The sequence below is a fragment of the Chrysemys picta genome, chromosome 2 (genome assembly GCF_011386835.1).
Source record: "Chrysemys picta bellii isolate R12L10 chromosome 2, ASM1138683v2, whole genome shotgun sequence".
Lineage (NCBI taxonomy): Eukaryota > Metazoa > Chordata > Testudines > Emydidae > Chrysemys > Chrysemys picta.
Window position 1 is genome coordinate 162,867,146 of NC_088792.1, and position 24,073 is coordinate 162,891,218.

Sequence of the window (24,073 nt, forward strand, 5' to 3'; positions counted from 1 at the left end):
TTTTTTTACCCACAAAAGCTTATGCCCAAATAAATCTGTTAGTCTTTAAGGTGCCACAGGACTCCTTGTTGTTTTCACTAACCCACAGAGATTCAAGGTTCTGTTTATTTTCTAAACCCTGAAAAAGCTTTCAAGTTATGCACAAAGACTTCATTACTTACTTTTATCTTTTGTGCATATTTGTTTCTAAAACATGGAGCAATCTGTTTTTTCCTTACATATGACAACACTTTATTTATGCAGTCCTGGTCATATCAAAAAGCTTAACCCATGAAGCTGCCAATTTCAACTCTTGTTTGTTTGTTGTATGTGTTTTATAAACAAAGAGATTGCATTGCTGTGGCAGGCTATTTTGCCAATTTGTTGCAACACAGAGAAATCTTAAAGCATCCAAACAACAGTAACTATGTACAACTAACTACTTTGGTATCGTGAATAGGAAATTAATGCAATAATCCTTGAACTTCAAAGAAACTTCTGACCATTGCAGAGCAGATTTTGTATTTATACTGCAGGCACTTTTTATAGGTGTGAAGAGACTCTTAGGTGTGCCACACCGGTATGAACGTAAAACAATTCCACAGTAACTGGCCAGTGTAATAATTTATGTAAATAATCATTAATTTTTATACAAAGTCTGCTAGGATGTCCAGAACAGGACAACATAAAGCTGAGTGTTTTAAAAATGAATACTGAATCCAGTAACAAAAATTAATTATGGTGTTTGTATCTGAACTGCAGATAGCCTCAACTCCATAAAACAATACTAAATTCCAACAGACAATTTTTTTCAACTAGTTCCTGACATACCTCTATAGTCTACAATTTTCATGTCAGAAAAACACTGACAGTTTTCACAGAAGCATCAATACCATATGTATGTACTGAATTTTATCTAAAAAATAATTCATTTAACTTCAAACAAATTTTCAATGCAATTTTAACATTTTGAAAGGAAGAATAAAGCTAGTGTACATAATAAAACATCCTTTTAAAATAATATAAAACAAGTCATTTTGGCTCACAGCAAAACTAGTCATTGTAAACGAAGTAATAAAAACAGAACAAAGATGCACTTGATAAATGAAATGATAAAACAGTCTTCAATCCTGCACTGGGATACACTAGCAGACCTCTGTTCCTGTGAGGACTCCCACAGACTGCAGTGGAACTATGCACAAATGCAAGGGTCTCTGATAGAAAGGAGCTGATGTAGGATGGGGCCTTAGTGACTTGATTCCTTTTCATCCTTTTAACATACCTAGTGAGTTTGATTTTCCTCCCTGTGCACCTTTTCATGGGCTGCTGAGGTTTGTTTTTTTTGTTTTGTCGAGGGGGAAGATGTTTCCCACTGTTACAGAAAATAATCTCTAGGATAACAATATTGAAAATCTCAAGCATTCAAAACTCATGAGCGAGGCACCACAAATCAAGATAGTGATTTAAAAATCAAGAGATTAGTTTAAAAAAATAAATTTGGAATGCTCTTTATTTGCTCTCTAGTTTTGGAGACTTTAGGGGTCCATTAGGTCACGTTTTCAAGCTTTTCTCTGAAACCACAAGAGCAAAATTCTTGGCTTTGATTTTTTTTAAAGTGGGATTTTTACATAATCACATGAATCCAGGAGCTAGGGCTTTAATAAAACACCAGATATCATATGACTCACAGTAAGTCTGCAAGAGTTGGCAATGCTTGGATAATATTAATGCATACAAACTATACAAAGTACTGCTTTGAACTTTAAAAGCACACACTGCAGCAGAGCTCAAAAGTAACTCAACATACAAAGGAGTGCAAAATTATTCCATATTATATTAATGAAAAGCACCTTGTCATTTAGATGCACAACCCCTCCTCTCAGTCCATATTTTCATTCGGTGTCTGTTCTCCTTTGGAGCCAATATCACCTTTTGAAGCGGTCCAAAAGACACCCACATTTAATTATTGAAACATTTATTGCACATCTGCATTATGAGCCATTTGAAGATGTAAACAATGACTAGGAAGTTATATCACTTACTATGTCATTGTTTGGTCCAACATGCAAGGTGTGAGAGTTTTAGTCCCCTGGAATTATTCACTCAAAATCTAACAATAATAAAATTCTAACCGACATAATTTAAGATCCTAAAACTGCAACAGTCAAACGCGTTGAGAAAAACACCAGAAAAGAGATTGATGTTACACTGAATCCACAGCCAGTTACAGAATGAGAAGAGGTACGCTGTAATGTGTTACTTTAAAAGATATCCATAAATCCTACATAAAATGGCTAGCTATTTACTAATGTGCAGTACCTGAAAACTCCTTGTAAAGATCTCTTGCTGTCTAAACTAAATTGGCAAGTATGTGGTTCAACCTACAATTTTTTTAAAAGGATAAAAATAAGATTACTTAAATTAAGATTACTGTGATAGAGCCCCTAATTACAGCACAGTGACCTAAAGTCTCTTTACTCATATTTGGTGCTTTGATAAGATTACAAATACAAAACATGCCTGCTTCACACTCATTTGATCCCTGGGCTCAAATCTGGATAACCTAATGATTTGTCTGCTATACATAAAAGCAAGTATCTACATTTTAAGTGGATAAAAAAGGGGAGGCCTAGTTATTTGTCTAAGAACACACTCCTGCAATCCACATTTTTCACATTTACAGCAAAAAAAATACTCCCTATTTGCTAGATTTAAAATGTAGTCAATGGATACAGTATCAAATACCTTTAAATGCATTCCACAATGCCTTCTACCAACAACCCTAGATCAAATAAAATGGCCAATGCAATTTCCTTGTTTATTTCAAGAAACTGCAAAAGATATTTCAGTTACATCTGCGGTTTATAAAATAAATGCAACTTTCCACATATTTCTGTTTTTAATTCTTCTAGAACATTAGAAGAAATGTCAGGCAGTATAATCTCTCTGCAGATTTGAGTTGAAAAGGGTTAATTTCTGCACCGCAGTCCCCCGGCATGTCCTGTTTGCAATCGGGAGGAGGAGGGAAGGAAAATGTCGCTTTCCCCACTTTGCTGGCTAGGGTAGATTTCAGAGAGATAAGAAGAGAAGATAAGGAAGAGAGTATAAAGCCAGGAATGGGGGGGCTGAGCCACCAGGAAGGGGATCCAAAGCAGGTTTTGGAGGGGGAATTTATTTACACTGCAGTGTCTAGCAGCAAACATGGCTGCCTCTGCCCCTTTAAATCCAAGCGGACCTCCTCTATCTCTACCACCACCAAAACATCAAATTATCTCCATATGTCTCTCTTTATTGCCCCTACTTCCCACCAACACAACATAAAGACAACCTCCCTCTCCAACAAGAAGAGAATATCACTGCAATAACCAGCTTCCAGTCCTAATGCATGGAATACAGACATATTCTACAGAGAAACAATAGGTTCCCTCTCACCATTTCCCATACCTCCCCCCCAAAAAACACCAGCCCCTTCCCCACTACAAATCAGCGTATGTCTCTAAAGACTCATTCATCATTCCCATTTCCCATACTCAAGAACCACCCGAAACCCCATGCAATAACCCCAACCCCGGCGCTTCTCACACACGTCCCAGATCCCCCAACCCATTATTCACCATGTAGAAATACTACCCCAGTCCACCTTACCTTCCAGCCCTCTGTACCACTAGTCCCCTAGACCCTGGCACCCCCATCCCATGTCCCCTAAACCCCACCCCCTCACCCCCATACTTTCCTAACCCCCACCCCTCATCCCCCCGCAGCCCGTCGCTGCCCCACAGCCCCCCGCCCCCGCTCACCGTCAGTCTGTTCCATTCTAACTCCCCCCGCCGTGTCCGACCGAGCCCAGCAGAGACACAAAGAGCAGGAGCCGGGCCGGGCTCGGAGCGGGGGGAGAAACAGGACCCCGCAGCAGGCCGCGCTGGATCCCCGGCCTCGATTTCCGCGCCACCGGGTCCCAGTTCCACGGGCTCCGCTCCAGGAGCCGCCCGTGCCCCGGGCAGTGGGGGAGCCGCAGCGCCGCGGGGAGACCAGAGAGAGGCGCTAGGGGGGGGGGCGGCGAGGGCGGCCGCTGGCGGCGGGGGAGGGGGGCGCTGGGTCTCTCTGTGTCCCGGTCTCGGGCCGGCCCCGCTCACTCTCCCGCTCCCTCCCCCTCCTCCCCACGCACACAAAACTCGGCTCCACAGGCCGCGGCAGCCACCGCCAAAAGAGACGCGCCCTCATTGGCTGCCGGCTCTGCGCCAGGCGCGAAGCATGCTGGGGACTGTAGTCCTGAACGGTCGCGGGCCTCGAGGGAGCCGCGGCTGGGGCACGTTTAATGCAAGGGGGGTGGAAGGCCAGGCATGCCGGAGTCAGGGATCTAGATATACTGCACAAAGCCTACGACCATACACGGTCTCAGAGGGATTTGGATGCAATTGTAATGCACTAAGCTTTAGATACACTGCACAAGGCCGGGAAACATGCACAGAGGATGCTGGACATGTTTAACCAGCATTTTTAATACCACGATGTGTGCATACTCTTAAAATGCCTAACCAGGCATTGCATTTAAATCTTTCTGTGTCTTCGGAACATACAAATCTTGAGATATATTGGATGCCTATGGTTTTCACTGAAGACCTATTAATAGGGTTCTAAATGCCCTATATGTTAGATACAGGGATTTAAGTGGAATTCACTGGATCTTGGAGCATGCAAACACTGCAAGGTGCTGAATACATATTTGATTAAATGATTGTAGATGCAATACTCAAGGTCTGACAACACAGAGACACGGAGCTGGCGGATGCGTGGTTAATCTGTGCATCAAAGCATGATTCTACAGGAGTATTTCCATGCTACAGTAATGGGCATTATAGAAATGCCTCAGATATAAAGATGATTTAAATGAAATGCACATGGTCTCATGACATGCAAACAGTGAGATATGCTAACACATTTAATCCAATTGGAATTAAATACTTTGCAAATTGAAGGAATTCACATTTAATTCATAGGTCTGGGAACATGAGGTGCTCTGATACTATTGTTTTCAGTGCAGTATAAATAGCTAATTAGACGGATGTCCAAGAAGATGTGTTGGCTGCATTTTAATACAAAAAGATTTAAATACAATGTATCAGACCTGAAACTACACAAGCTACAATGGGCAGAGGAGATGGTGGGTACTAATGGTCCAGCTCTGTCTTGTATTTAATAAGCAGTGGAAATGTATGCTGGTTATATATTTAAGATAGCACCCACTGCTAGGTACTGAATAGAATGCTATTTTTAATGCAAAAGGTTTAAATGAAATGTATAGGGCACACACACATGCACACACTGATAGGTACTGATGCATTTTGTTGCCAATCTTGAACATGCAACTCTATTGGAGTGGGGAGGAGGGCAACTGTTAGGTGCTCAGATTGGCCAAGCTGTGCAATTTATTTGCATGTTTGTTATGCAATCAGAGTAGCATTGGCTGAGATGTGCTGGATGCATTTAATTACTGATGTATTGCATAAGGCCTGGGAAAAAGAAAATTCTGCTGGAGCGATTACAGGGTCTCTCCCTCGGAATCTAGTTTTAGCTGCTGAGGTTTGGCATCTAGGTTAAATGAATAGAGAGCGAGAATGCTGTCATATGCAGTAGTTTCCAGTCTCATTTTGGCTGAAAATATATGCATTAAAATGTTTGCAATTAATTCCCCTCCTCCACAAATCCAAACTGACTCCTGTTCAAAGAAAATACAAAACTGATCCACTCTTAATAAATCTCTATCCTGCAACCAACAAATTTAAATTTCACCTCACAGGCAAAAAAAAAAAAAAAAAAAAGGAGGGGGGGCATGGAAAGCAAGAAAACCATCTGAGAGAATGAGAAAGATACAAGATGGAAAGGTAATGCAATGCCTGTTACCAGAAAAATCAGACAGTGAAGCAAGATGAATGAACTGGAAAAAGAGACACATGATCTAACATGAAAGAGGAAACTGAAGTGATGTGGGTTTTACGAGTCACTGAACAAAGGCTGAGTAATGGTCTCAAAATTGACTGCATTTCCTATTGCCCAAAGGCTGCAGGCTCCAGCCCACAAAAATGAGACAGTTCTCAAGTCTAGGCTTTTGGAAAAAAATACACAGTAATAAGGCACGTTTACAAATGATTCTCCTCCTACCTAATACAATCAGCCATCAAAAATGGAGTTGACCTAGAAAAGACTTCCTTCCTCCCCTTCCCTTCTGTAAATTCTGCAGCACTAGGTTGATGGACTCACAGCTGAATTAGTCAGTGAAAAGGATGAGAATTTACTCTTTTTTTTATATATAATTTAGTACTAAGTGCTTTTTAGGCAACTAACCAGCACACTTACAGGAAATCTTGTTTTCCTCTATCTCCTAATACAGTGTTTTCTTATTGTTGTTGATATGCTTGCATTAATCCAGCAAAGGCCTTTAACACCATTTGTTGTTCAGGAAAATGCTTACAGAGCAAGGGACTGAAATCCAGACCAGGTAAGCATACTTACAGAAATGTACCTGTTTTTCTCCATAGGCAAGATTGTCTATTGAGTAGTTTGTGTTGTGAGGCAGTATTGTCTGGTGGTTAGAACAGGTGACTAGCAGATAGGATTCCCAGTTTCTGTAACTCTCTCTGCCAGTGACTTTCTATTGGTTCTTGAGCAAATCACTTTGCCTCTCTATAAAATGCAGATAATATAGGCCTAACTCACGGGGGAACTGTGAGACTTAATGTTGTAACATACTTGAACTCCACTGATGAAGGTGCTGTAGCATCACATCTTTATTCTTCATAGAAGTATAGTGGATTGTAAGGATTATTTAATATTTGTACAGTATTGCCTAGAGGCATAAAGCTTGATGCGCCACTGTGCTAGTCACTGGACAAATTTATAGCAAATAACAGTCCGTCCCACATAGGATTCTTGTTACCTTTTAGTTTTTACAGGAAGGAGTGACACAGCCAAGGCTGTGAATCTTTCAGTGCTATGGGGACTCTGAACAACAGGTTGGAAACTCAGAACGTTTGTGGACTAGTCAGTCCTTAAATGGGCACAACCAATCCAAATGTAAGAGTCTTACTTAGCATTGCTGATTCTTTTCTATTCTTGTGGTGGCTCCATATACTGGACTGAAAGGGGCTTTCCTTTCCAGTCAATCCCTGAAGAACTGCAAGGACCTAAAAATTACAGACCACCGGCTGGGTGACCAAGCAAGCAAAGCCATATTGCTGGGTTTGTTGGGACAGAAGTGCTCCTGCAATCCAAAGGCTGTATTTAGATTTTTTAAATGACCTGATAATTGTAACTAACAATATCTGCATCTTAACATACAGAGCAGAGCAAATTTCTGCTCTCAGGGCCTGATCTGAAGTCCCATTAAGTAAATGGAAAATTCACATTGATTTAAATGGGCTTTGGTTCAGGCTCTCAGCTTTTTAAGACCAATTTCCACTGATTTCAGCTACACATGCATGTCTGAGGACAGACTTTGTCCTTAGATAGGAGTAGTGAAAGCATGAAGGAATTCATGCACATATCCACCCACAACTCCATACTGAAAACCCTGTGCAATGAAAGGCATGATGGGTGTTTTCACTTCTCTGAACCTTCAGAGCTAGTATAGCAGATTAAAATCCACTATTCTGATGGTGTAGCGAACAAGGGACACCTATTTGATCACTTCAGAGTGCAGGATTATTTATGTTTGGCTGCTCAGTCAGTCTCAGTATCATATTGTTGTTGTACTTTGTACAATAAGTATTGTACATTAATTCAGCAGAATATCTCTTCCAGCAAAAACACCTTCCTCTATGTGAGACAGGAAGAATGCTTAGTCACTTCCTTCTTTATTCCATCAAGATTTGTTCTACTACAGAAGGTTTTAATGTAAAGCTTTAGTATTAAAAGGCCTATACCAACATAATGCTTCAAGAATTTTTGTGGGGAGAGGAGTAAGACATGAATCAATATTTTTTAATCTAAAATGTCTGGAGAACTGGCCTTCGCAGGCATGTCTTTACCAGTTGAGAGAATAAACACAGACATAAAGAGACCTCTAGTGGCTAAACTAAGGTACTTTCTTCTTACCTTCTATTTTTTAAACCATTTGTTTGGACACTAGCTGGTAAATTTGTTTAGTGGATTAATAGCAGTTTGCATTTCAGATTATGTTCTAATATTTACTACATCATCCTTATAAATGCAGAATAGATTAAGAGTAACCTTCCTAATTCTGTCATCTGCTAAGGAGGAGATTCTCTCCAAATACCTCCTTGATTTATAGAATTTGGGGAGTCCTTAAAATTTGTCTTGAGATTCCTTTGATTTCTGACACCACACAAACTTATTTTGGGGGATAAAACCTAAAAGAACGTCTATTTTTAATGTATATTTTTTCTTCTCACACCCTCCCTTCATATAATTTATAATGTGCTATATGTAGATATCAAGTGCAATAATTTAAACATAGATCCTTCAAATATAGGCAACACATTGCTGTATAAAATTAAAGAAAACTGTATGATGCTTTTGGTGTTTTGTTAAACACTAAAAAATAAATCATTGGTCCCCATTACCTTTTCACCTCTGAAAATCCTGCACATGGACCAGGTCATAGAAATGAAAAACATTTTGTACGGAATTTAACATTTAGCTGAATTAAACATTTTAAATGTCAGCATTAATTTGCTTGACATGCTTTTTCTCACCTTTAAAGCAATGATTTTGAAAACTTTAAGCCAAGACTTTGTAGGATCCAGCAACAGCCAGCATAGTACAGAAAAATCACTTCCTCCCAGGACTTTGTCTTCATACATGTCTGTAAAGCTCATCTCTCACACACTTGCCACTATATAAATAAGTCAACATAACAATAGGTAAAGAGATGCACACACAGAAGTTCCTCTGTTTTAATGCTTGTTCAACAGAGGGAGATACTTTTTAAGAGGAAGCTCCTGAATGAATGAGTTAATGTTTGTAAGGCACTTTGAAAACATAATGGTCAAAAATAATAACAGTAATAATAAATAACAAAGTTGAGCAGAAAACAAAAGTTCAATATTTTTTTCCTGTTTTTCACAGAAATTTTGTTTTGATGGAAACTTCCTAGGCTACTCTAACCATGACTATTACATGCAGCCTGTGGAGTTTTCATGAGCATATATAAATGGGAACTTGCTCATACTAATCTTGAGAGGTGGGAGAGTGTGCCTAGGCACATTTCTTAAGGGCTTTTGCAAATGTGTAGGATTTGGGGGTGAGGTAGTTTGTGTTTCTAGATCATAAGAAAGCTGGGGACTTTTGTGCTCATTTTGTGGCATAGGGACATGCAAAGGGTCAGGGAATGGAATGGGGGCGGGTAGGGGGAGAGGGTAAGGGGAAACAGACTGGTATAGCAGAGGGCCCTGTAGAGCAGACAGCAAGGAGAGGGGCAGCAGTGAGTAGGTGGTCCAGCAGGGTTCAAGACAGGCATAGACTCATAGATTTTGAGGCAAGAAGGGACCATTGTGATCATCTAAGTCTGACCTTTGCACATTGAAGGCCACAGGATGTCACCCACCCACTCCTGTATTAGACCCCTAACCTCTGGCTGAGATACTGAAGTCCTTGAATCTTGATTTAAAGACTTCAAGTTACAGAGAATCCACCTTTTACTCTAGTTCAAACCACCGTGTGAGATGGGCCCCATGCTGCAGAGGAAAAACCCCCATTGTCTCTGCCAATCTGACCCGGGGGAAAATCCCTTCCCGACCCCCAAGAGGGCGATCACTTGGACCATGAGTACATGGGCGAGACTCACCAGCCACACCCCTGGGAATGAATTCTCTGCAGTCCAGTGGGGCTGTGGCAGCCGAGGCCTCTCCCCAGCAGTCAGGGGCAGAGAGCAGGGAAGGAGCACAGTGCAATGGGCTCCAGCACCTGTCAGAGCCAGAGATCTCGGGGGGCCCTAGGGCCCCTGCAGCTTGAAGAAGTGTAACCAAAACCTAGCCTCTGTCATAGCCCTGTGAGTGATGTCACACCTGTCTCCACGGTAACAAGCAGTGGCGTCATCCTGACATCACACAGCATCCCCAAGGAAAAGGCAGAGCCTGGAGCCCACCAGCAGCAGGCCCAGGGTCAATGGGGAGGGGGGTACAGTTCGGAGGAAGGGGAGGGCACATCCGGTCAGGCCCCGCCCCCACTCCGAGCTGTACGCGCCCATTGGTTGGCTCACGACCGGCCCCCTCCTGACTCCTGCGCTAGCGTTGGCTACCTCCGAAGGGGCGGAGTCCGGCTGGGGAACGGAGCCATCGAGCGAGGGAGTAGAGCGTCCGTCTGCTTCCGGCCGCGGGGGGTGATGGGAAGGGCCTGGGCGGACTGAGGGAGCTGGAGCGGGGGGCGGAGCGGAGCCCTGAGAAGGAGGTGAGTGGGCCTGGTAGCCACGGGGGGCCTCGGCCCACGGCTCCCCTAGACCGTCCTCTCGCCAGCCCTTCGGCCCTAGCTCCCTGCGGTCACCTCCGAGCCCGTCATAGGGCTAGGCCCCCTCCCCCCCTCAGGGGCCCCCTCCCGCCACTGGGGTCCCGCAGGCCGGGGCCCCTCGCTGCGCCTGCCAGGGGTGCCAGCCGGGCCAGTCCGCGGGGAGGGGGGCTACAAAACAGGAGGGGCCGGACTCCTGGGTTCAGCTCCCAGCCGTGGGGGGAGCCGATCCGGGGGGAATAGAGCAAAGGGATGGGAAGCAGAAGCAGGACTCCTGGGTTCTTTTCCCTAGTTCTGTCAATGAGGCCGTTTAGACCAGTCACTTCTTAGTGTGTAAGGTGGGAATCATACTTGAGCTTTGGGATCCTCCCGGGAAAGGTACAAAATGTAGAGCTAAAGGGTTTTGAAGTTTGCTGTGCTGAATGCCTGCTCCGCTATGCCTTTGCCAGGGGAAGCTCCCTCACCACTCCTGTACTTCTGGGAAAGCAGTGAGTGAGCTGTCCAGCAGTGTGCATGTTAGTGAGGTGCTGTCAGATTACACTTTCACACTGCACCTTGCTATGGTGACAGCATAGAATGGAAGTAGTCTGTTTAATTCAGTGAAAAGTCTGATCTGCTATGTCTTGTCCAGAGCCAGCTGAAGATTACAGAAAGTACTGATATCTTTTCCCACATCTTTGGAGTAGTGGGAAGGTATGGGTATATCTACCATGAATAGAAGGCAATTGTCATCAGTCTTAGCACTGCTCTAATAGTTTAACTTTAGATTCACTCAAACTCTTTCCATGTAAATATTGTTGTTCATCTGCTCTTTTGTATCAGAACATACAACAGATAATTCCAAGGCAACATGGCTTTCTACAGCTGTAACATAGTCCTCGCAATAGCCAGGTCAAGGTAAGAAACAAAGGCTTATTTTTAAATTTTATTTTACTGGTTAAGATTCTTGTTTTGTTCTAGTACTTTTGCATCTTTAGTTCTCTGAAGTATATTCAAATGGTAGCCACTTCTGTGTAAAACATCCCAATAAAGCCTTTGTCTAATAAGGGCCTGATAAAACTGTTGCCATAGTGATAGTTAATTTCTTCAGGTGACTGATGCTTTGTTTTATAGGCATGGTAAGACGCGTATGCAGCAATTAACTTTTAGTTCAAAACAGGCTTGCTGTTGTAAATGAGGCTATATGAGGTGAAACCAAATGTTTAATCTTAGTTTGAGAGAGAGTTCAGTCTCTTTATATTCCAAGTACGGAATTGATTTTTGTGGCTGGTTAAATGTCAGAATGAAATGGAGGGATTTGATTAGAAAGGCTCTGGTAGTTGTCATAGTACATACTAATGTGAAAAGTCTTATTCCTGTTATACAAGATAAGATTAAAAATCATAATGTAAAACCTCCTTCCCCGGTGTTTTTAACATGCTGTGCCTCTTTGTGATACCAGGGGCATCCCACTGGGGCTATAGATAAAATAAGAGAGTATGAGGACCATTCCAGGAAGTAGCCTAGCTGTGGTGGTGTGATGGGGATAAGGGTTTTGTGGTTTTTTTTCCCTTGGGCTGTGATTGGGTAAAATTCTTCTGTCATAACCATTAGTAGAATGGTGGCTTATAAGAAATGGGCTGAAATACTGAGTTGCTCCTTCGAGAGGACAGCTCATCAGCTAAAATAATGCAAAAACTTTAAGTGTTTCATCCCCCGGCTAAAATCTGCTCCCACAAACTGAGCAAGTCTTTAAGAAGATTCTGTGTGATGAATTTGAAGCTAAGAACATAAATTCAAATGAAATGGTTAACTTTGGTAATTAACTACAGCAGAGAATTACATGCTTAAAGTAACTAGCTTCTCTTCAAAACCAACAAGCTTATCTTCAGTTTCAGAGGCCCTCATCATCTTGTGCACTCCAGCTGTTCTCCATATTCCTCATCAGTTGCATTTGTCCAACTAGTGGATTCTCATTTAAACCGAATTTACATGAAAGACTCTGAAAACCAGCAGTTACTGTACTGCACACAGCTGGCCCCTGGACTATCTCACCTACGAACTAAAGCAGTGCGAACACTGCACACCTCTGCTTACTGGCATCAAGAACTCCAAGATAAATCTGAGCTGCACCAAAGAACAATAAACCAGGACACTGAGCATACTAAAACTTTGTCAGACCAAAGCACAGAGAGTGGTGTGGGGAAAAAGTCTTTACGCCAAAGAATTGTAGATGAACTGAAACATTATTACAATGGATTCCACTTGCTTTGGATTGACACAAAGGTCGCTGCCAGGATGGTATGGAGGCTGCTACATGGTCAGGTTCTCACTAGAAGAGAGAGGCGAAGGGTGAGTATGAATTACCTTGCACAGACACATTGGCGCTAATTTGCTAAGATGATGCCTTGAAAATCATAAGGTAACCAAAGAAACCGGTCGGTTCGGTTTCCAAACTTTCTTTGAATAGAGGTCAAATATGGACACCTGTTTAAACCTTTCATGTGAATGTAATGCTTGTAAAAGGGTAATAGCTCAACAGCCCAGGAGACTAAAATCCTCTGTGCATTTTCCATAGCTAGTATAACACAAGCAGTGGCAACACAGGCCCCCTGGGTTCTGCCAAGGACCCTCATCCCCATCCTGGGGTGGACTTCTCTGAAATGAGAGGCACATTCAATCTCTGTGGCCCATCAATTTCTGCAAGACTTTGGACAAGGGGGTGCTGTGGCACTTTAAAAGTGGCCACAGTAGTTGTTCAAAGTACACAAATGCAGTCTTAAAAGCACTATTAATTCCTTTGATACAGAGGCCATGTGATAAGTCCTAAATTTAGATACCATGCTGATAATCATCTGGGTTATCTAAATGAATGGTAATACTTGCACTAAGATCGCCTGTAGAAAGCCTTCAGTAATTGGGCCCAATAGGTTTTCTTTTGTGCCTGTCAAATGAAAAATAACTCCTTCTATGCCTTTCTGCAGCTACTGAGGACGTGTGCTGATCTCTTCCGGCTGGTTCCCTTCTTGGTGTTCATCATTGTGCCCTTCATGGAGTTCCTGTTACCTGTATTTCTGAAACTCTTTCCTGAAATGTTGCCCTCAACTTTTGAGACGGAATCAAAAAAGGTTTGAGAATGCAGACTGCTTCAATAATTCAGACTCCATTAACTAGGATTGTGGATGGTAACTCTAGAAGTATATTGGGATATCAACTAGCCTGAGCCATACTGCTAGAAGCTGACTAAACAGCATGCCACGATGAATTGTTCTTCAGTACTCATCATGGAGTAGTGAGGCTAAGCAGGTGTAGGAAGATTGGTCTAATTAGTGGATAGAGCATTCATGAGACCTGGGTTCAGTTCCTTGCTCAGACTTCTTCTATGACCTTGTCCAAGTCACTTAATCTACCCTGTCTCTGTTTTTTCTTTTTCTTTTTTTTTTAAAGGGGATCATACTGTGAGGATAAAATCCATGAATGATTGTGAGGCACTCAGATATTATAATGATTAGGGTCAGGTAAGTGAATAGATAGAAGGGGTCTGCAGCTAGGTTATTTGATAACTGATTGAAGACAGGAGTAGTACAAGAGAACTGAAGGGTTTAACAAGTATTGTGCTCAGAGTGGGGTGTCTTTATCTCTCTTTCCTGTCTCCTCTCCCAATTTCTCTTTCTTCTGTCCTTAATAGTTTGGAGGGTTCTCCCCCCCCTTCCAGTTCAGAGTAATGTTTCAGACTAAATGATCAACCCTGAAATAGAAACCTTAACTATGTTTGGTTAGATAGCCACAGAAAATGAAGGGTCTGCATAGGATCATTTTAATCAGGTGCCCCTTATCACTCAAAGGTAGAGCCAGTAGATCAAACATGCTGAGAGTGTGAAGGCAGAAGTTAAATACTGTTAGGTTTTCACTTAACCAAAATGTTGATAGAGCCTTAAGAAAGGAGATTAACTTGGGCCAAAATGCTAGTATCACATGTGTGGACAGTTTCCATTGACTTTCATGGGGATTTCCCATACTTCCAAAGGCAGAAATTTGTCCTTTACTCTTCAACCAAAACCACTTGAAACCATAAAGGCTAGTTCTGCATGGCACATTAGCCCTATCAACTTCCCAGCCCTCGTCAATATCATACAACTGGGGTATTCTCTGCCCACTACTAGCTCACTTCTTTTGCAGCTGATAATATCTGAAATCTGGGTCACATTTCTTGCTGTAGTGTCTGATACTAACTAATCAAAACGTCTTTGTTACCACATGGGCAACTGTTGATTAGCACCCACAAATGTAAATCAGTTCAGCCTTGCCTCTCTGTGCAACTGGGTCAAACGCTCTTACTCAAAGTGGATTCACACCTGCAGAGCTACAGCAGAGTCTGACGATTGCTCTCCTATTGATCAGTCAGTACATGGCATGCAGAGTGACCTTGTTCACTCTTTATACTTAGTGGCTCCAACCAGAACAAAGCAGACTTTAAAAGAGGGATGCAAACCTATATATATCACCTGTTTTTGTTTTTTTTCTCTCTTCACTGATCCATGTTTGGTTTCTCTGTATCAAAATCATTTTCCTAGCAATTAGTGAGGCAGAGTGACTGGCAGAATGGGGTTCACGTTACCAGGTTTTGCTGAAATTTCAGCACTACTGGTTTACGTGCGAATTGTCCCCTGTCCATGTGGTCCAGTGCGGTGTGCTTTCTACAATTATGATCAAGCCAATATTAGAGATACTTTAATGGCCTAGTAAATACACTCTTCTGACCTCAAACCATGTGGATTTAAAGCACTGTTTGGATGCAAAAGAAAGTTACAGTAACAATGACACAATCTTTGTTATAACTGAGCTTATTAATATTAACCATAGGATTCTTGGAGGTTTCTCATCAGGTCATCCTAGCTCAAAATCTAGGCTTACTCTTGTTTTCACGCACAATATAACAGAACTTATATTTCTATGAAGAATATTCAGTAAAAAAACTTGTATTTACAGCATCTGTCTAGTAAGCGGGATTGAAATTGATGCATGTACTTTAGTTATCCACGCCAAAGTGCCAAGAGTAGTCAGCGGCAATGATGAAAAGTAAATTAGGTTTTGAGAGGTGCAGGGTAATTAACCAAAGGCCTGCGGTAACAAAAGGAAGGAAATTTATCCCAACCTTCTCTTTCCTGGAGTTCAATCTGAGCCTCTAATTACTTTTTGTTTCCTAAATTAAGGAAGAAAAACAGAAAAAGAAACTAAGCGCCACGTTAGAGCTTGCAAAATTCCTGCAGGAGACTATTACCGAGATGGCCAAAAGGAATAAAGCAAATATGGGAGAGGCCACCAAGCAGTTCTCTTCCTATGTGCAACAGGTACAGCAAATAGTAAAATAAGCTGGAGGGGCTAGGAAAGGTATCTGCAGTCCTGTGTAGCAGGGCGGCACAGTGGGTAGATACAACTTTGAATGGTCTTGTGCCAGGAGATAAGGAAGTATGGGATTTGTATGACACAAATCTGCAAAACAAGCTTGCAAACTAGATTAACCGATTATATTCTCACCCACCTTCCTGTATGTGTGAAATGTTTTGTAACCTGTACAGAAACAATCACAATATTGCTGTTAAACCATTCTGTGAACTGTAACTGCACTGGCAAACTTATCTGACAAGCCCAGGATTAGAGAAGCTGCAATTCCTTGATTGCAAGTTTCAGTGGGTGGCGATGGTCTGTTTGTTTTAAAACAAATGGTAAATGGAGAAAGAAAGTTGTTCCTGTCCATCTATCTGTAAGAAAGATGCAGCTGTTGTGCTCACTGTTGAAACTTGAAAGCTGGCAGAGCCTTGCTACCAGGCATGCATAAATGCTGAGGGATATTGGTAAGCTGATTGCCCTTTCGTGGCCACTGCCTTGGGGAAGCCTTGTGAACCTGTGTCCCCCACTGCCTTGGGGAACCTGTGTCCAGATAAGTTACTGTTTTATCTTAATTCTAATTTTAACCAGCAGAAAAACTCTTTACATAGTGAAGTTCTTCAAGTGGCCATTCTCAGAGCACATTAGAAATAGTCTTCTAATTTCAGACCCTAGGTTTGAACAATAGCAGTTTAGTGGCCATCAGCAAAAAGCGCTAAAGTGAAATGATTTGGGGGGGAGTGTTAGAGTGAGGACTGGATTCAGGATGTTTCTGGCTCTGCCAGTGGCTTTTGAGGTACATTCCTATCTGATGCCTTGGCTTTGTTGCACAGGTTCGTCATGCTGGCCACCAGCCCAGCACCCAGGAGATCGTGAGCTTCTCCAAGCTCTTCGAGGATGAGCTGACTCTTGAACACTTAGAACGGCCACAGCTGGTAGCCCTCTGCAAACTGCTCGAACTACAGCCCATTGGCACCAATAACCTACTCCGCTTCCAGCTTTTGATGCAGCTCAGGTCTATAAAAGCAGATGATGAAGTAAGAGACTAAAACAAATAGCACAGATGCAATGTGATCTGATGGTTAATACAGGAGACCTGGGTTCTAGTTCTGATTCTGCAAGTCACTTCCTCTCTCTGAGCTGCAGTTTGCCTATCTGATATTCTAGGTATGCTGGTGCCCACATGAACAGGGAGAGGGGTGATTTTACTATTTGTAAGAGGAGGATTATCCCATGAGAGACTCTAAGGAAGTAGAGTGTTGGCAGTTCAGCCCTCCAGTGCCTTCTATCAGCTCTACCAATGAGTACATCTCAGAGGAGACTCTCTTGCTGTTAAGAATTAAGAAGGTGGTCTCCTAGGATCTCAGTAGCCTGTAGCAATGAATGATTGCAGAGCCCCATCTCTTATACTACTTCAATTTTATCATACTTAGTTCTATAGAAATGGCCCAAAGTTTCTATTCCGTAACTAGCAATCTGAATTCAGAGTGCACTGATGCCAAACTCATTCCTGTTGCTGTCCGAGCTTGGGAGCATGAGAAATGAAGAAATCTGGCACTACCATGAGACTCGAATGAAGGATCTGGAGGCTTTTTGTTAATTAGTTATGTCACAGCATAATTTCTAAGTGACTCCTGGCTCCCTTTGACTTAAGCATATGTAACGATAGGTCCATTTTTACAAATAAAGGCCCAATCCTGAAAATCCTTATGCATGTGAGTTACTTTACCCTGGGAGTGGTTGCATTACAGTTCAGTAGGGCCACACACAAGAGTGCAGTTACTTATGTGTAAGTGTTTGGAGGATCAGGCCCAAGGTTATCCCTCGCCTTTAGCTGTGTTCGGCATGCAGCTAGGCAGTCAGACACGGGATGTCTGCTGAATCCCAGTTTTGGAATCAGTAGGTTTTCCTTTGTTTATTCTCTACTCCCCTCCAATGCAAGCAGGCATCTCTTTGATGGCTCAGTGGTTTGAGCATTGGCCTGCTAAACCCAGGGTTGTGAGTTCAATCTTTGAGGCGGCCACTTAGAGGGATCTGGGGCAAAATCAGTACTTGGTCCTGCTAGCGAAGGCAGGGGGCTGGACTTGATGACCTTTCGGGGTCCCTTCCAGTTCTAAGAGAGAGGCATAATTCCATATAATTAAATAATAAACTAGGGTTTGGGCTTCTGGAGGCCTGGATGTGAATGTTCCTTTTCCTTTCAGATGATTGCTAAGGAAGGTGTTAATGGGCTAAGTGTATCCGAACTGCAGAGTGCATGCAGGGCCAGAGGAATGCGATCACTGGGTCTCACAGAGGAACAGCTGAAAGAACAACTCAATCAGGCAAGTAGGGCCTTGCCTGCTTCTAAAGACTTGGAACATTGCAGCCAGAGTTTATATTTTACTTAAGGGGACCATGTCAGATGTTCAGTCTTCAAATAAACTGGTTTTGACAGATGGTTGGCCTTGCCCTGAAGATTCATGCCACTGCTTTGTTATTGATCCTCATTTGCATAACTGAACTGTAAAACACAAAACATACCACTTATGGCTAAGGCCCAGTTGAAAAAGATGGTGGCTGATGAGCGCCAAGTGCAAATACCTGTCAGGAACAGGACACCTGAACCCAGGGGATTACTTAAACCACCTGAGCAGCAAAGGCCTTGCCTATTTAAAAGAGGGCAGTGCTGGAATGGGGCAGATAATGAGACATTGTAACTTGTCTGTATAGGGATTCACAGATTTCAAGGTGAGCAGGGACCATTTGTGATCTGACCTCCTACAAAACACAGGCCAGAGACTGTCCCCAAAATAATTCCTAGAGCAGATCTCTTAGAAAAATATCTGATCTTGATTTTAAAATTGCCAGTATTGGTGGCAGCTATTTACATGTGGCACTCTCCTCCTCCCATCCCTGGGACTCCGTATTGAGGCCTTATTCTACTTGGGGTCAGGGCCACCGTTGCTGCAGGTGCTGTATTTTGGATAAAATGTAAAGTAGAAGCTTGAACGCTTAATTTTCCTATGGCAGTCTTTCAAAAGTAGGGATGTTAACACCAGTCTTGCAGTCAACTTCTATGTAAGTAACTAGTCTACCTTTCTAGACTTTCTCTCCAGCTTCAGCTGGATGCAGGAGTCTTCACTGCCCTTTGAAACTGTTTATTGCTACTGTGAGCTCGTAAATAGCTGTTGCCTTTCACCTCTAGAGGTAGGTGACTTGAACCTCTATTAGCTTAATCTGTCATATGCTCTAGAGTCCTTCAGGATGAAAGGTGCTCTACAATGCTAGAGAATTCTCCTCCGTGAATTGGTGTTTAAACAGTTGATTTCTGAACCAATTCTAAGTAACCCTCTTTTCCCTCCTCTCCCCCTATTCTACAGTGGCTAGATCTACATCTAAAGGAGAATGTTCCTCCTTCTCTGCTGCTGCTTTCTCGCGCCTTGTACTTGATAGACATGAAGCCGAAACCGATTCCGTTGTCGCAGAATGAGGTGAGTGGGCTGAATAGCAGTTAGCCTGAGGACATGATCCCATTGAACAAAACAAGATATTTCATGAGGATCACAAATGAAGGATTCAGTTACTCACCACGCCTCAGTCACACACAGCGCATGTCTTGCCATACAGTCTACTAGACACCCATCTAAACCAGCGGGCTCACCATGATGACTAGTTGGTGCCAGTTTGGTGTCCTCAAGCCAAATGGGACGTTTCCCAGCTGCCTTTTGTAGAGACCATGTATCTGAATTTTTATGGCGGTCTTAGCTTCCAGCATGCTGACTAGTTTACTAACAGATGAACAAACTCTGATTGTGGTAAAACATCTAATGTTTTTAGGGCTCCCCTCCCAAATGAAAGACTTGGGGGAGCAGCTTAGATACTAGAAACAATAGTAATTGCACCGTCACTTTAGAAAATGCATGTACGAATAGCACGTACAAGCCCCAGTCACGGACCCAGACCCCATTCTGTTAGGTGCTCTATAAACCCAGAACAAAAATAAAAGTCCTGCCGCAAAGAGATGACAAGGTAAGTATTAGAGGAGACAACCGATGAATGCAGAGAGGCTGATGGGCAGGGCATAGGGAAACAATGAGACAATATTGGTCAGCCTGATAGGCAGTGGTCTCAGCACAGCAGCAGTCTAGCTGTTTTTAGTAGTCCAGTACTTCCTCCAATGGCATGTTACATTCATAGACTTGATTTGGGATTGAATATAACTTGCAAACTGCCAAACATGAGTTTTGATCTTTGAGGTGAAAATACCTGCATGGTGTATTTGAAGTGTCTAAATAACTGACTAGGGTCCTGATTTGCAAAGGTGCTGAGCACTCTCTGCTTCAGTTGACTTCAGGTGGAGTTGAGGAATACTTAGTATCACTGAAAATCTATCCAGGGACTTAGTCTTCCTATATCAGTACAGCTCCTGGCATGCTTTAGGTGCTCCTGCAGTATAAATAATCGTGTGAAGCGTATATCCATTATGCAAATTGGACAGATTTCTACCCAGACAGATGTGTCAAATGCGTAGGTGAGTTCTTTTTTTCGCTTGCATTTTTTTTATTAATGTTCTAATTGTTCTTGAAAAGCAGACCTGGATTGAGATTGAACCTGAACAATGGAAGACACATGATGCTAAATAACTAATTTTTTGCCCAGGTACTTACTTGCCTGGAGTCTCTTCATAGTCTGCATAAAATATGAACAGCAATTTTGACCTGTTTATTTTTTTTCCTTAGGTTCGGGTTAGTGACGCTGCAGAAACACCAGTTCTTAAACCTAAAGAAACCTTAATGGATTCTGCACCCATTGTGCAAGGAAGAAAGGTTAGAAAATACTCATTTGTAAAGAGTCATCAGATTTATATGAAATGCTGCAGGTTTGGGAAGTATGAGTGTGAACATACCTTAGCAAAGTATGGAAGCAGGTGGCCTTTTAGTTTGGCATCCTTAGCTAGTAGCTCTGAATTAGTGCACTGGAATAGAAACTCTTGGGATAGGCAAGTTTTTCTGTCTGTCACACTGTTTCAACAGCAGTGCTTCTTTTGCCAAGGAAGGAGAGGATGTTGAAAAGGCAGAGGAAGCTGCAGTGGCATCACTTCTTGCACAAGTGCTGGAAACACTGACTGTTCAAAACAAAATCACCACCAACTTCCGGCAGGAGAGCACTTGTGAGATCCTTAGTTATTCAAACTCTTTTTCTGTAAACTAGACAGTCACGTGCTGCTATTTCTGCTCACATTTCACCTGTGAGAGGATGGTTAAATTCTGAATCACATTATAAGCTCCTCCCCAGGAGACGTTTCCTGAGGGTGTTAACCACAAGAATTGGAGGAGTTGGGGGCAGATTAGCATGTGAAACTCTGCATGCAGCCAGGCAAGCCAGTTCAGGAAGGTCTGATCACCAAAGTTGCAATGAGTGGCTTAGTGTGATACAAAGGCTCAAATAGCAGTAATAACTGACGTTCAGAAAGGGAAAGCTTAAGTTTAAAAACTAGAAAGATTTCCTAATAGATATTGGCTGTGGAATAGTCTCCCAAGTGAAGAAATGGAATCCCCAGCATCTAACATTAAAAAGTGCATCGCAGGGAAGTGGCCTATCTGGGGCCCAAGTAGACCTTTTCCATGCTCTGATATGATTCTGTGATTGTTAAAACATCTTTTATATTTTTCTCTTGAAGGGAGAAGAATTTATATCACAGCCATCGGAGAAGTTACCAGTCCCTGGAGTATCTGTCAAGCCTCCTCCAGGAGAGGTGAGCTCTGAGGCAGACTTAGGCCAGGTTTTGTGGGTTTGTTTAACTAAGGAAGTTCTAGACTAAGCTTGCCCTCTTCCTTGCTCATCCATGCACCCTTGACTTCTATCTAGCTGTCTGAATATGGGATTAGGAACCTAACTTTAGGCACCCAAGTTTGTTAATTTTGGTCTGAGTTTTTTCATTAAAGGAAAAATAATGTTCTTTAGCCTAACTGGAGAAATCTGCTGGTCTTGTTTCAAACACATGGTGTTTTAATAGGTAAACACAAACTGTCTGCCAAAACCACTCTTTTCCCACATCAATAATTACTAATGGATGTGGGTTCATTTAATGGAAGATGTATCTCAACACCCTAAACTGCTTTGAAAATCTTAGTCTTTATTGAATGTTTTAATGAACACGTTTGGACTGCTATTGGTTTGTTGTTGTTTTTTGTTTTGTTTTTAAGCCTATAATTTTCTCTTACCCCAGACCAAAATGCAGGCATCTCAGAGCAGCAAGGCCAGTGCCAATGGAGTCTAGCCCTGTGCCAGCAAGGACCATGGATCAAGGGCACCAACAGAGGAAGACTCCATTCCTCTGTACCTCGTCTCACCCAACGACTGGGTGAGCAGTCTGTTGGCAGGCTCCCTCCCACACCAAGGCTTTCAGCTGTCCCCAGGGGGCCTCAATCAATTCCAGATTGTTTTATTAGCAGCGAGGCCATATAAAGGACACATCCCATTTAAAATACCCTCTATAAATTAAGTTATATTGTAAATATGTAAATACGTCTATTAAAATGCTCTAAGCTGTAACTTATCCCATGGCTATGTGTCCTACAGTTAGGATTTGTGCTCTTTAGTAAGGCAGCATTTTATTTTTATGAAGGGCTGGAGAGCAGACATGGGCTGGGTTTGGTGCTTCAGTAAAAATATCCCTCATCCACACTGTGGAACCCTGTGCAGGAGCTTTGCCATGCAGGCAGGGCTTGGCTTGACTGCTGAAGCAATTTGTATAGACCACAAGCCCTTGATTATCATGGTAATCTCCATTTGTTAGCTAATATCTTGTGATCAGAATGGCTCATCTTGCAGTTACAATTAAACTAATATCAGTTGCTGTCAGGTTTTCACTGAGGAGAATAAACAATGTGCTGGAAGAGACTGCAGGCCTTTCCTCTTGTATCTTCAGTGGGGAGATTGAAAGAATAACAGTTGAGAGAGGTTTTGATGCTCTGTTTTCTTTGTTTAAAGAGGGCATCCTCCATTGCATGCTGTACCTACTTTCTGCCCACAGTTGGCAGCAGCATGGAGTCTGCCAGGGTCCCAAACACCATTCTCACACCAATTTGCAAACATGCCTTTTACATGGCAATATCTTGCTAGGGAATGTGCAGAATGGCAATGACCTGAGCTTTCAAATTAAATTGTTTAGTTGTTTTAAAATCAAGTCTGAGATTAGACTTGTCTTTTAAAATCTAATCATCTGATTCTTAAAACTACCCAATAACGAGTACTGGTGCAATACTTTTTTTAAAACAATTCTTTGTATATTTCAGTGGTAACTATCTTCCTGGTAGATTGTATAGGAAGAGATCGAAAAGTGTGGGGTTTTTAATGATTTAATTTTGGCCTCCTGTACCTATAAATGTTTGAAATTTGCTTATTTTATGGATATATTGAACCTGGATATTTCTGATTACTGTAAACTTAAAAGGACGAGGATGCTGAGTGGAATGTGACTCCTTGTGTGAGTCAGCCTGAATCATTAGAACCATCACCTGGCTAAAGCACCAATCAGCTCAGTTAGGCATTATCAGCATGGTACAGTTCATTACGCCAGGGTCTTTTTTGTAAAGCCGAACCAACTCGGGGGGGCAGGGGCCATATTACAATTGTACTGTATTCTTGGTTAGTAAACCCCATGTACCTGGGTGATACAAATCTTTGCTTTGCTAATGCAAGTGTGGTATGAAGATGAACAGCTGTGGTGTCTTGCTAGTGGTAACAGAAGACCAGTGTAATTCCAATAAATGCCCCGCTGCTCCAGCATCAACCTCTCCTTTGGTTATTTTAGTAAGGATATCTGGCTGATGGTGGTCATTGCACTTTGTTAGACAAGGGCAGAGGAACCATTAGCTGCTTGCTTGTTCACCTTGCGGATTGCTTGTGTCTTTGATAATGAGAACTGGCAACGATCATTTGAACTGGAGACACCCCACACTACATCTGCAAAAAAGTTCCCTCCACAAAAACTAAACCATTGGCTGTTTCTCCTTTCTTCCCCTTATCACTCCCAAGGTATAGGTGGGCTCAAGTCACTAAATGGTGTTGGTCATCCTGAAGTCAGTGTACATAGCAGTGAAAGAGGGCAGGTGATTTCTGTAGTGGGGGCAGAATGTGATAATTGGATCTAATGTTCTCTTTCCAACTTTCTCAAATTCAGACTTGTGGTACAACAGGAAGAAGCTCTGTTCCAAACACACCAGCAAGCCTGACAAAACCATGGTTACAAGGGGGGGGGGGGGGGGGAGAGGAGGAATCAATA

General features: G+C 42.5%; 2 protein-coding genes across 12 annotated transcripts in view; one reads left to right on the forward strand and one right to left on the reverse strand.

Annotated features, from left to right (window-relative positions):
• Positions 1 to 9,954, reverse strand: part of NSD3 (nuclear receptor binding SET domain protein 3) — a 72,331-nt gene extending 62,377 nt beyond the window's left edge. For 2 of the 7 annotated variants that reach the window (XR_006172226.2, XM_024108544.3), the window contains exon 1: positions 3,777 to 3,978. The gene's annotated coding sequence lies outside the window, so the exon portion shown is untranslated. Of the gene's footprint in view, positions 1 to 3,624; positions 3,646 to 3,776; positions 4,111 to 8,690; positions 8,831 to 9,781 lie in introns of those variants that run through there. The other 5 variants (XM_065584652.1, XM_005286538.4, XM_024108542.3 and 2 more) reach the window with 5 other exon arrangements.
• A 288-nt stretch (positions 9,955 to 10,242) lies between these two features.
• On the forward strand, positions 10,243 to 23,577 carry LETM2 (leucine zipper and EF-hand containing transmembrane protein 2). Of its 5 annotated transcripts, XM_065584660.1 has the most exons (12): positions 10,380 to 10,961; positions 11,069 to 11,130; positions 11,260 to 11,334; positions 12,309 to 12,768; positions 13,401 to 13,544; positions 15,630 to 15,767; positions 16,638 to 16,841; positions 18,009 to 18,128; positions 19,167 to 19,277; positions 20,526 to 20,612; positions 21,467 to 21,541; positions 22,016 to 23,577. In XM_065584660.1, exons 3-12 carry the CDS (start codon positions 11,288 to 11,290, stop codon positions 22,064 to 22,066), a joined length of 1,437 nt encoding a protein of 478 aa, XP_065440732.1. In that variant the 5' UTR covers positions 10,380 to 10,961; positions 11,069 to 11,130; positions 11,260 to 11,287; the 3' UTR covers positions 22,067 to 23,577. The 5 variants fall into 5 exon arrangements, with proteins under 5 accessions (XP_005286604.1, XP_065440731.1, XP_042696309.1 ...); XM_005286547.4 differs by lacking the exon at positions 11,069 to 11,130 and having other exon boundaries at positions 10,243 to 10,383; XM_065584659.1 differs by lacking the exon at positions 11,069 to 11,130 and having other exon boundaries at positions 10,331 to 10,383; positions 12,298 to 12,768.
• The last annotated feature ends 496 nt before the right edge of the window (positions 23,578 to 24,073 follow it).

What these genes read in the sequence shown, in the direction of transcription:
- LETM2 (XM_005286547.4), top strand. Translation starts at nt 11,288, where the DNA reads ATGGCTTTCTACAGCTGTAACATAGTCCTCGCAATAGCCAGGTCAAG. An exon ending in CTAGAAGAGAGAGGCGAAGG is followed by an intron (nt 12,769 to 13,400) that starts GTGAGTATGAAT and finishes GCCTTTCTGCAG; the next exon opens with CTACTGAGGACGTGTGCTGA. An exon ending in CCATTGTGCAAGGAAGAAAG is followed by an intron (nt 20,613 to 21,466) that starts GTTAGAAAATAC and finishes TTTCTCTTGAAG; the next exon opens with GGAGAAGAATTTATATCACA.